This window comes from Mirounga angustirostris, unplaced genomic scaffold (genome assembly GCF_029215605.1).
Source record: "Mirounga angustirostris isolate CCGP_5_RB_7025 unplaced genomic scaffold, mMirAng1.0.hap1 SCAF_10, whole genome shotgun sequence".
Taxonomy (NCBI): Eukaryota; Metazoa; Chordata; class Mammalia; order Carnivora; family Phocidae; genus Mirounga; species Mirounga angustirostris.
Genome location: NW_026991718.1, coordinates 5,077,332 through 5,089,728, shown reverse-complemented (window position 1 = coordinate 5,089,728; position 12,397 = coordinate 5,077,332). Strand labels below are relative to the sequence as shown.

Sequence of the window (12,397 nt, the reverse complement as noted above, 5' to 3'; positions counted from 1 at the left end):
TTGGAATAGCTGTTTCTGGACATTTACAAAATGAGAAAGATCATGGGATGGTCAGTTACCGTTTTCCTTCCTCTCATTCTATGACAGTTCTTACAAAAAACAACACAACAAAAATAGAGTGGGCAGTTGAGAATTGCTGGGAGGTTCCTATTGCCCCAAAGGCTGTATATCTGGGGGTAGTTTGAGGAACTCCCTCAGGGTCTCAGACCCATTAAAAATTACCTTCTGGCAGGAGACGAGGTAGGGAGTGGTAAGTAGTGAACCGTGCTTTTTCTTAAGAAAAGATGAGGACAGTGCAGCACTTGGACTTTTAAACCGCTTCGGTAAAGAAGTCAAAGCTTTGTACATTTCTGTTTGCAAACGCTGCAGGGTGGGTGACGTGAAACTTGGTACAAAGTAGTCGAAACACACTCCTACCTGCGGAGAGCGTGTGAGAGCGTGATACAGCCGATAGGGTAGAAGTGAAAACACAGATGCCCAGAAGTATTTCCTAACGGCTAAAGTTTTTTATAATTAAACATTTAAAAAAAGAACTTGACTGTGATCTCGTGACCCAGGTTATGCTGTTTCCCTGCTGTGAGTTTCCAAGGGCAGCAGGTGGTTCGAAAGAGAATGGTACTTACTGGCCGTGATAAGGTACCTCGAGTAGGCTTTATTTTGAATGCCCCATTTTCAGGCTAGCTTTCATCTGTCAGGCAGGTCTTGAGTGTCTGCCGTGTGGCCAGCGCATAGTAGGATGCCTCAGGGGGTAAGTAACTGCTCTGAGCAGCATGTTGACGGGGCACTGGCATGGCCTTGGGCCTCGGCACAGGTAGGGAGGCCGTGTAGCCCGCCCCCCCCCAGTAAGGCCCTTCTCCTTGCTGAGCACTGTGTAGACACCTGACCTGTTCGCCTGCTGGCGCTCTTGTATGTGCTGAATGAAGGATTCTGTGTCAGTCTCCGCAATTTCCAAAGCTCTTACGATCAGAACTCTTCCTGCTGCCCCTGAAGTGCTGAGCACACAGTATGGCATCAGCACGTAGTAGGTGCTCTCTAGCGGTACCGTTAATGTTGTGCGAACATAGAGACACATTGTAAGTCTGTTCCCCATCTGGCACTAGACTGTGGCGGTTTTTCTCTGCTGCTCTGACCAAGGTTGGCGATGGGCATGGTCGATGCTCAGGACACCCCTCAGAGACCTGTGCCCACTAGAGGGCACTGCGTCCCGCGTGTTCACAACGCCTGTCACTGGGGAGTTCTTAATGAATGGAAGGGTGGTCGAGACAAATGCGTAAAGAAATGGAGGGATGGGAAGAGGACGGAGAGCAGACACGTGCATGTGTGTGTGTGTTGTGTGCAGTGCTAATGCAGAGTGAACGGTGAATGAGAGCTCTGGCTTGTGTCAAGGATTGAGAAAACGCTCGTGCTCAAAACTCCACGTGCAGTAGCCCTACAGGACAAATGTTGTGACTCCGGCCCGCTACTTACTGCAAGCTCCAATTTTCCCTGTTCTCTTTGGCAGATCCTACATGGCTTTCCACCAATCTGGGCATCCTGACCTGCATTGAGTGCTCTGGAATCCACCGGGAGCTCGGGGTTCACTATTCGAGGATGCAGTCCCTCACGTTAGATGTCTTAGGAACATCTGAGCTGCTGGTAATTCTCAGATCCTTGATTTTGAAATGGAAATGATGAATGAGCTGAAAGCTGAGTTTTCATGTTGGCATTCAAATCCATTTTGGTTTCTTGAAATTCCATTGGGCTGATGGTTGTTGATTTTTTCCAGATGGGTTTGGGCAATTAGAACCTCAGTGATGATTCCTCCTTCTTGGCTATTGGTAGTGAGGGCACTTTTTGTTATTAAACTTGGTTCTTAAACAAATCAAGTGAAGTAAAACAGAAAGGAGGGCTGCGACTGTTGTAGGATCGTGGACTAGGATGGTGGTGCAGTTTAGCTCACCCCATTCCTTAACCACACGCGGAACGCCGAGCCCAGAGACAGTCGAGGACGTGTTCCCCGAGTCCCCCGCAGATTCCTGCCAAGTCTGTGGTCACCACTCGGCTCAAGCCTTCAGTGCTCTTTTCCTCGGGCCCTTACTGTCGCCCTTTCGGGGAGACACTGGTCTTTGCTTTTACTGCCTTTGTTTCTAAGGAAGGCTTTCATTCTTGGTTCGGTGATAACACATAAGCCATGCAGTGCGATGTACATTGATCCTGGGAGGCTGAAGCATTTTCTGTCATGTAACGTCCAGAGTTTTGAGACTGGCCCCACTGAGGAAAAGGCACATCACACTAGGTGTTTCGAGGCCACCTAAAATGGAGCTTTTGTGAACTGTTTTCAGAGTCTGTAATTGCTGGTAGTAAGCGGTGTTAGAAACACTTGGCGTAGCTGGGCATTGGACAGTGAACATTAAGTGGTTGCAGATTGCCGTTGATTGTAATGAAAAGAGCGGTAGTCTTGACAGAAAATCAATGATTGTGGTCAATATACCTCTCAAGGAGCTGTGCATTTTATTGATGACTGCTGTAGAACCAGTGTGTCTGAACTTCGAATGCATTTTGTACTATCTTGTCAAATCCTTCCAGTCTTTCCAGAGGATTCCTTTATGGTCTTGAAACACAAAGTTGGGAGAAACTAGAGTGAATTCTGGTCTCCTGGTGAGTCACATCCCTGATGACGTCAAGTTTAGAACTAAGCTAGACTCGGCAGGACTCCAGCAGTGTATCCTTGGTTCCACAGTGTGGTTATTGTCGATGTCATGGTGCATTCCACCCACGTCTTAGAGCTGCATGTGTCCAGGGGGTGGTATCCTGGGCAGCTGATGGTGGCGTAGATTTGAGATTCCCACAGTCTGTTTTCAGAGAAGCACGAATTCTCTGGTAAACTCTGGCAGTTGCTGTATTGCCGTTGCTGGTTTTCTCAAGACAGTGGGAAGTGTTCAGTGATTTTTGGTGAAATAATAATTGCTTATTTTGTACGAGGCCCTTCACAGAGCACTTGGTATATATTAGCTCATTTGCCCTTCACGACAACCAATGACCTTGGTATTTATCCCCACTTTACAAAGGAGGAACTGAGGCTTAGAATGTTATAACGTGCCCAAGGTTATGTGGTTACTGAAGTGCCAGATTGGGGACGGGGCCCTTTCATCTGATCCCAGAGCTCGAACTTAACCTCTGAGGAGCCCGGGACATCAACCGGCCTTTGTGGGGGCGCGTCTTGCCGCGTGCTGAGCATGCAAGCGTGGCTGCCGCCCCTCCCCATCCCCATCCCCAGCAAATGTTGAACAGTCTCTCCACGTGATGTCAGTACTCCCACCATGACCTTTTTGTCAAATCTGCGCCGTCTGAGTAACCAGTGCGAGTTACCAACTGTGTGGTGCGAAAGAGGTGCTTGGTAACATACCCTCCTATGGGGGGTCTGCCTCCAAACGGCGGTCCTCAGTGACTTCAGAAACAGTAGTAAAATGACTCAGAAGTGATGAGTTTTGACGCTTACTTTGTTTTCAATATAATTTATGTAACTGTGAGTTTATATAATGTAGTTTTACTAATGGCAATCACGAGCTGGTAGGAGCCTGACCCCAGCACATCTGTTACGCCTGCTTAAACGTGTCTCAAAACCTCAGCTGATGGTCTTCATGAGACTCTTGCCCACTAGACAGGAAAAGGCCAAGGAAGGTGGAAGGGAAGATGTTTACATCTCAGTGAAATGATGAGGTGGCTTCTGATACTGGGTTCGAATCTTGGTCTCTCTCTCCCAGGGCCTCTGTCAGCAAATGTTCCCGGGAGTTTGTTTGGCCGGCTGTTAGCCCTGATGGAGCCGTCAGGCAGAGCCTGCTTATTTAATATCTGCAGGTATTTCTAGACCCTGACCTCTGCCGTAGTTCCAGACTCTCCCTCATGGTTACAGAAAAACAGAGGGATGGGGCACCTGCGTGGCTCAGTCGGTCAAGCATCTGCCCTCAGCTCAGGTCATGATCCCAGGGTGCTGGGATCGAGCCCCACATCGGGCTCCTGCTGAGCGGGGAGTCTGCTTCTCCCTCTCCCTCTGCCACTCCTCCTGCTTGTGCTTAATCTGTCTCTCTCTGTCAAATAAAGAAAGAAAACCTTCAAAAAAGAAAAAAGAAAAACAGAGGGAAAAGGGCCCCGAATTTTGCGAGGTTCACTCCCACCCTCCGCTTGCCCCTCAACTCTGCTTGTGTGGTTGCTCACTGGAGGTGGGCATCTCCCCAACTCCACCCACTGCGTACCAGGACGGTGGGCCCGACATCCTGTCCTGAACCCTTACTGCGCAGCTGAGAAGTCAAGCGCTGCATGGACAGCGTGTGTTGGGTTAGGATTCATTTATAAAACATGAGTTCAAGCCCTTTTTTTGAAAGATTTTATTTACGTATTTTTTAAAGATTTATTTTAGAGAGAGAGCTTGAACAGTGGGGAGGGGCAGAGGGAGAGGGAGAATCTCAAGCAGGCTTCCAACATGAAGCCCAGGACCTTGAGATCACAACCTCAGCCCAAAATCAAGAGTTGGACACTTAACCGACGGAGCCAGCCAGGTGCCCCTATGAAGTCAAGCCTTTCTAAAGTATCCAGGTTCTTTTGTTCTGTGTAGACAGTTGGATGCTTGCACAGAGGATCTCCTGAAGGCTTGACACATAGATGTCTCTGTGTGTGTGTTTAGAATTATGTCTGGCACATCGTAAGCACTGTGAAGGATTAGCTCTCCTTATTTTCCAAGATGACTTTAAATCCTTTCGGAAGAATGATCCACATGTCCTTGTGTGTGAATCCACAGGGAGATTCCACTCTGGTTGTCTGCTCCGTGCATGAACCTTTAGGATGTGCGGAGCGGTGACCTCAGGGTGTTTGGTTGAGTTGTTCATCATGGTATGTGTTCTTGTGCAGCAAATGTTGATTAAACTTCTTTGCACCCTATTAAGAGGGAGAACTGGAAAGTAACTTCCCAGCGTCTCCGTGGGAATGTCCTGGGCAAAACTGCTTTACAGGCTCAGTGATTCTCTGTCCTTGAGGTGAATCAGTCCTAGAGCTCATATCTCAGGGAGGTGTGCTGTGATGAGTGGGGATTTTCATTCTCTGGCTGGCATGGTGCTCCTAAACAGATGCTCGCCACGTAGAATGTCGCTCCTGTTCTCCCATATGGCCTCACCATATTCTTCATGATAAAAATTTTTTTGCTTAATTCGTGAGTTATTTTCTGGTCTCAGGTTTGCCCACAGTTCCCTTGGATGGTATGCTGTGGCAATGTCACCATTTCCTTTTTTTATATATTTTGGGTTCAGAGCATGCTTGGTTTCCATATTAACTGAGTGGATTTCAACGGCATCTGTGAAGGTGGCTGGCTAGCAGTTATCTTTTCTTCCCTCCACCTGCTTTTAGAATCATGTCTTACTCAGCAGAGAGAAACTGGGTATGTGAAGGTACCAATTAGTTCTAGGAAGTCATGTCATTTGAACTGATACTCCAGCACACACTGCTTGCTATCCTTCGATTTTAAAGCAAACCTGCTTTCAGAAATCTCCTGGTAAACATAGATTTGGGGAAGGTAAACTTTCTCCCTAACATAGGTCATCATTTCAGCGTTGATTTTCATTTCATATGTAAAACAGTACCATTGGTACTAATGTCCTTGTATCAAATGATCCATTTGACATCATATGACCTTTGAAATTAATAAAGGAAAATTTGATATTATGAAATTGAAGTGGGGTCAGTAATTTTAAAATCTTTTCCATCAAATTGAAGAGCAGGGTCAGGAAGCTCAGGAGCACATATTGCTGACACAATGCTCTGCGCATCCTAAAGGTTCATGCACGGAGCAGTCAGGGGCCTGTGCTCCCTGACTTTGTCCTGCCTCCCTTCTCAAGAGGTTGTTAACAAGCTGTTCAGTGGAGAGGCGGCCCGCTGACCGCCCGGTCTGAAGGAGAGCACGGGGAGAGGGAGGCCCGTGGAGACTGACAGCTACCTTGCAGTTGGAAGCGCTGTTTCACCTGGCACTGAATGAAAGCCACTCCTTTTTTGGAGGTCAGAATTGCGAGCTCACAGCATTTCTTGGCTCTGCCTGCTGGGGTCCAGTGCCCTCACTTCCCTGGGCCTTTACCCATTTGAACATTAACGGTGTGTCATGCCCTCTGGCCTTCCATACTGCTGGGATGGGAGCAGCCCAAAAGTCTGCTTTGTTACTGAGAGAAGCCAGATTGGTTGACCAGGTTCACACGTGAGGTAACAACAGCCCCCAGGCTCCGGACAGGAGGAGCCCACCGCCCCCAGTGTGGCATTCTCTGGGTACAGCTGGGCTAAGGCCCTCTCACAGGGAAGTTCTTTCTCTCATTTGTCCATTCCTCCCGTTGAGGGGCATAAAAACAGGGAAAAATGTCAGAAGAGTAGATCTCCCTCCACCTGGAAACATGAAAACAGGCAGGAGGTTTTCCACATCCTCACCCCAAACTCTAAACACAATTTCCAGATAACATCTAAGGCCTCTCTCTGGCTCCGTGGACCCTGCACGGGTAGGTGCTACAGATCTGCAGGAATGTGGGACTCCCAAGTCCCCGTGCTCAGGTGCTTCCATGCAGTGAGGGGGAGGCATGCAGGGTTCCCCGCAAGGCAAGTGGGGTAAAGCCGGCGTCTTGACCAGGCAACTGCCCTGCTGATGTACACCTGTTGTCTCCTCACTCATTGTGCTCAGCACAGACTTCTTTCCCAGCCCTCAGCACTGGGCATCTCTTTCTGTCAACATCCCTCTCGTTAGACTGAGCTCTCTCCAAGCAGGGTCGGGTCTCATGCTCAGCGCCCAGCATGCCCAAGGACTCAGTGTGCGTTTGCGGACTGAGTAGGGGCTAGCATTTGCTTTGCTGAGTGATGTGGCACTTCAGACCCTCCTAGATCTGATCTGACCCTGTGTCTGCTCGGTGTCGCCCTCAAAGTCCTCTGGGAGTGTTGGGGGCTGCTTCCCACCAGGCTTCCTGCTTCCTTGGCTTCTGCCCACGAGGCCTGCTGGGACCCACATTTTCTTGACATGACCCTGCAGCCTCCATCTGCAAATGCTTTGCTTTTGTTGATGATTCTAAAGGAGTTCTTTGCAGGCTGAAATATTCGCTGGAACTTGGCAAAACTGTGAGGCGGCACATTTCTCTGCATTGGACGAGTGTGACGCATGGATATGGTGGCTCCCTGGACCAGCTGTCCCCTGGTAAACTAGCCAAGTCCAAGCAGAAGGGAGGCAGCTTTCTGATTCCCAGGGAATTCTCCTCCTCACGCCCCCTCCCATCTGCCTACCACAGACTCGGAGGCATGTGGGCCCCTCGCACACAGAGGGGTGCTGTGGCTTTTCTGTCACTTACCTTCTGAAAACGATGGTGCTTGGCGAGGGGACGGTGTCCACATTATAGTGAAAGATGGGTTGTGAGAGCATGGCTGGCTCTAAACAGGGGTCTGATCCCGAGGTTCAGTCCTGGATCTGTCACTGACGATCCGAGAAATCCATTGTAGGCGTTGACTCCTTGGTACGTCGGTGCTGTCAGCTGACATGGTTGACCATCAGCCTCATTCTTGGGGAAACGGCGGCGAGGCCCTGGGGTTTTGTCACCTGACAATGGCTTGAGACCACCATTCCAGGACTAGGGACCCAGGTGGGGTCAGTTAGTGCTTGGTGCTTCAGGCCATCTAGGATGCCTTGTTCACTTACCAAGGACGGTAAAATTAGGAAGGCTCATCACAAAGTTATAAGCTGACGCATGTCCCCTGTCCTTCGGCCTCCCTCACAATCCTATTTCACTGTGTCATGTTACTTGCCACCAGAAGGTTCGACCTCATCTAACTCAGATCCCTTTGGCCGCTCCTTCCAGTCTGCTGCCTCGGAAAGAGAAGAGGCTGCTCAAGCAGCAGCCTTACCTCCCAGAACCTCTGTGGTTACCCTGTGTCCACGTCACTCCTCGAGAGTAGAAGTAGCAGAGCCCCCCCTGCCCCCCCGCTCCCCATTGTGCCATTTTCAACACGGAAGTTAAAATACCTCCTCTCTCCAAAGCCCTGTGCTAGGTGCTCCCACTCGGTTTTGTTTCATTAAACATGGAAGAAGCTAATCTCGGTCAGGTGCTGGGCTGGATGCTGGGACATGATGATTAAACCCCTGCTTTTAAGTAGCTCCTGATCACTCAGAGTTTGTGCATCCATTCAGGAGATGCCAGTCACCATACCGTCAGGGTAGCTGGTCTAAGACAAGCCGTGACCTTTGTCTTCCTCTCTGCTGCATCGAGCATAGTGCCGAGGATTCAATAAGCATTAACTAAAATGTGTTCATTTAATTTTTGACAAATAAAAAGGCTGATTGTCGAGTGGGGACCTTACATTTGGAACAAATACATTTTTAGTGCTTCAGTTTATGGAATGCTTTCACCTAAATTGTCCCAATTTATTATTATTACAACCCAGCAAGGCAGGTGTCATCCCCATTTTACTGACGAAAAATCGAAACTCAGGGAAACTGACTTGTGTGTGGTCACAAAACCAGAAAATTGAACCGTGATTTAATCCCAAGTCTTGGCTTCCTGGCCCAGCACCCACTCCACTGTATCAGAGACACCTCCTTGCTGGCGTAAATAGATCTTATTAGATCCATTTCACTTGGAGCCTGAGCTTTTGGGGGCGTGGGTAAGGAGGAAAACTGACGTTGGACCAGGTTACTGCTTCTTCCTGTCCATCTAGGTACTCTATCCAGGGGACATTTTATGAGAACACTTCTCTATAATAGACATGCTGCTTCTTATCTCTGGTTTTATGGGTACCTTTGGGGTTTGAGTTTTATCCATCTTTATTAACGGCAAGCCACTTTATTGCTCTATTTCTTAGTGGCCATTAAATAAATCATCAGATGCATGAGTAGTGTGTAGCAGTGGAATGGATTAATAATTGAGTACCCTGAAATAGACTTCTGTTTTTGCAGCTTGCCAAGAATATTGGGAACGCAGGCTTTAATGAGATTATGGAGTGTTGCCTTCCAGCTGAAGACTCGGTCAAACCCAACCCGGGCAGTGACATGTAAGTATGAAACTGGCTGTTCTAGTTTTCTGAGCAAAGATTGGCCTTGTACCTGAGCCCCGAGAGACAGGAGAATAACAAGCTTGGGGTATCTCAGTGGTGCTTCTTTAGGGAATAAATCAGCCTGGGTGTTTTTGTGTAAGTCACCTTTTTGGGTATCCAAATAAAAATTTGGTGTGGCTGGTTTTCTTAGGAAGAAACCACAGGAAGGCAGCTTTGGCCGATGCTCGCTCTCTGGAAAGGAGGACACGAGTGTCGCCCTTGCTGGTGGCGTGTGGGTACCCCCTCGCTTCTGCCTCAGGGGACTTCTCTCTCCCCTTCTCTCCGCATAAATTCTCAGCCACTGGGAGGGTTAGTTGTCATAGATACATGACTACGTATCATTTTCTTTCCCAGGGTCCTTGCAAATGTGGAGTGTGTTTCCTTCAACAAGAGTTTTTTTGGTTTTGTTTTACTGTTGACACAAAACCTGACCGAGAAGCTTTTGTGCCTCATGGTGCATCCGCTGGCCTGATGAAGCAGAGCTTATAGGAGATTTTCCTGCCAGTCTTATCAAACAAAGCATAAATCACCCAGATCACACTGGTTGTTGAGAGGGAGAGGTGGATGGAAGGGCAGCAGGTCAGGGCAGCGGCTGGCCCGTCTGCTCCAGGCGGCTGGGGGCTGGCTGGTCACTGCTCTGTTGCGATGCAGAGTGGGGCAGATGGAAGGAAGGAAGGTGTCTGCAGGGCAGTGAGGACACAGCACCTGCATTCGAGTGGTGAGTCTGGATCCAAGTGTTCCAGCAGGAGAGGAGGAAATGAGGAAAATGTGATAAGAGAGAGTAGGAAAATTCATTTACAGAGACAGCACTGCCTTTGGAAGAAGCGTGGGAGGGAATTGATGGCAGAGGTCCTCCCGAAGGACATTGGGTGAGGACAGTGAGCTGTGCTTGAAGAGAGCTTTGACACATGGGAGGCCGTGTACAGGCCTGTGGCGGAAGCTGAGAGCTTCGGTGTTTGTAGCCCGTTTGTTGGGATGTGTCTTTGGGAAGCTGAGATTGTAGGATCTGTGTTCTTTTGCATTGAGGTGAGGTAACTCCATGTAGTAAGACAGCATAGACATCTAAGGGCATGAACCCAGCCCGTGGCCATCAGGTATCGGTATCTGAGATGAGCGTTTGGTTGGTGTTGGATTAGAGTTGATTCATGTTGGAGTTCTGTAGCAAATGTTCGTGCTGTAGCAGTTCTGTGAGATTGGACACCAGGCACGAGGCTGTTGTCCTCTCTGGGTGAAGACCTGAGTTCCAAATCTGTATTCTTACCCGGACCTGGAAATCCAGCCCTTCCTTGATGGTGGGACCTGGGCAGGCTTGCTAGCTTCTCAGAGCCCTCTTCTCTAACATAAGCAGGGGATCACACTCCACTGCTCACAGAGCCGTCGGGCCGGTCATCAGTGGGATGGTGAGGTGACACATGCACTTTGGTGGTGTTGGCAACTCCGCTCGCCGTGGGTGTGGGTGGTAGAGGCAATGTGAATGCTACACACTGATCCCACAGACCCCAGAAACTTAGGGTCCTTGCAATTTAGGTTTCAACTAGAGAGTTACCCAGAGGTGAGCCAGCTTTTCCTAGGGTAGCTAAAAGATCCTGTTGAGTAAAGGAAACTCCATGGTCCGGTATGGCACATTTATTTAGTCTAATTAATACCTGCACTCAAAGAGAAGGTACCAGTCTCCTGAAATGCTGTAACGTTGATCAATTTTGAACAAAGCATATGATAAATAATTTCTTCCAAGTACCAGGGGTCCTTTATAAAAAGCAGAGAATTTGTTTATTCTGGGGTTAGATGATTCTAAAAAATGAGCACTATCTGCTTCGAATCCTTCAATATAAACATATTGTCTGCGTTTAGACACCCCCCCCAACCTTGGCACAAATGAAAAGGAAGTTTAGCCCTCCCCCCGCCCCCCCCAAAATGAGGGTGGATGGCCAGTGTGATGGCAAAATGCCGCCCGCTTTCATACCTGCTCAGGTGAAATTAACTGCTGGGCTCTCTGCTCCCGTAGCATTTGGCTCAGTTTTAAAACCTTTCATCCCACTTTCTACCATACTGGAGTATCGATACCCATTTCTCTAATAAATTGCATCTTCCTTACTTTTGTATTTTCTGCCACAACATGTTGCTTGTGGTGGTTTAGTACATATTTAATGAATCAACGAGTCAAAGATGAAGTCCCAGCTCTGTGGCTACTTAAATAAGCTGATACTTTACTTGCACATGAGAAGGAATGTACTGTTGCTGGCTTTATCTCAGCAGAACACACCATCTGCAGATAAATCTGTTGAAAGGGAAGCTGAAGACCCTGTAGTGGCCTGTGAATCCCAGATTTTGGATTTGGGGGGGTATGCAGAGAGAGAAATAGGTGGAAGGGGGGAAGCAGGCAGATTAATGTCTGCTTACGGAGGCCCACTGCTCCTCCTGTGATTCAGGACCCTTACACAGGCCCATCCTTCAGAAGTACAAGAAACCTGTCCTAAACACGTGCCAAAAGCGTTGTCAGTTCACTGCTTTTCTCTAAAAAGCAAGAGGTGGGGAGGGGATGGCGCCGGCAGAGTGAACTTCCCCCACAAAGCCGTGGAGCGTGGTGGTGCCTAAAGCAGGTCTGGTTTGGGGCTTGTGTAGGAATGACCTTCAGGGGACGCAGAGCCCATAATACATTAAAAAACAAGTAAAGGGGCCAATATCTCTCTAGCTCCTTCCAAGGGAGGCAGGGGAGGTCACCTTGGTGATTGTCCCACAAGGATTATTGAAACTCCCTAAAACTTGAAAGCTGTCTAGTCCAACCACCCATCATAGGAGACCCATAGAATTTGAATCGTTGTCAGGTAGAGCACACCGTCAAGCCCAGAAGGTCACTGAGCAGCTCTCTGTGCGCCACACTGTGCTAGGAGGCCCCCTCAGGGAACCTGCCCGCTGCGTGAGGAAACAGAATCTTATGTCCCTCCGTAGACTTCAGTTTACTTCTCTGTAAGGGTTTGTGAGGCGACGCACATACATTGGTTAGCACAGTTCACGCAGTCTGCACTTTACAAGCACCCAGGCCGTGGATGTCTTAGGTCAGGTCGTCAGCAGTGAGGAGTGAAGCCCCTGCTACCCTCTCGGACAGAGCCTGGAGTTGGCCTGCTCGCTCCCGGCCCTGGGGCACTGCAGCCCGGGCCCTGGGGTGCTGACCGGAGGGGCTCGGTGACTGGTGGCGACAGCAGAGGCGGTTGGCACAGCCCTGGCAGCAGGATGGGAGGGAGCAGTGCCTGAGCTGAGAAGAGCAGACCAGGTTCCACTTGGCACTACGAGCCCCTTGGTTCCATGCTGGTGTTTCTAGAAT

The 12,397-nt window shown here is 49.1% G+C and overlaps 1 protein-coding gene across 7 annotated transcripts in view; it reads left to right on the top strand.

Annotated features, from left to right (window-relative positions):
* ASAP2 (ArfGAP with SH3 domain, ankyrin repeat and PH domain 2) overlaps positions 1–12,397 on the top strand; it is a 168,161-nt gene that overhangs the window by 131,798 nt on the left and 23,966 nt on the right. For all 7 annotated transcript variants that reach the window (XR_010405406.1, XR_010405405.1, XM_045884057.3 and 4 more), the window contains 2 exons: positions 1,502–1,635; positions 8,939–9,033. Coding sequence is in view for 5 of the 7 variants with exons in the window: in XM_045884057.3 (XP_045740013.1) it covers positions 1,502–1,635; positions 8,939–9,033 (229 nt within the window). In the remaining 2 variants the exon portion in view is untranslated. The remainder of the gene's footprint in view (positions 1–1,501; positions 1,636–8,938; positions 9,034–12,397) is intronic.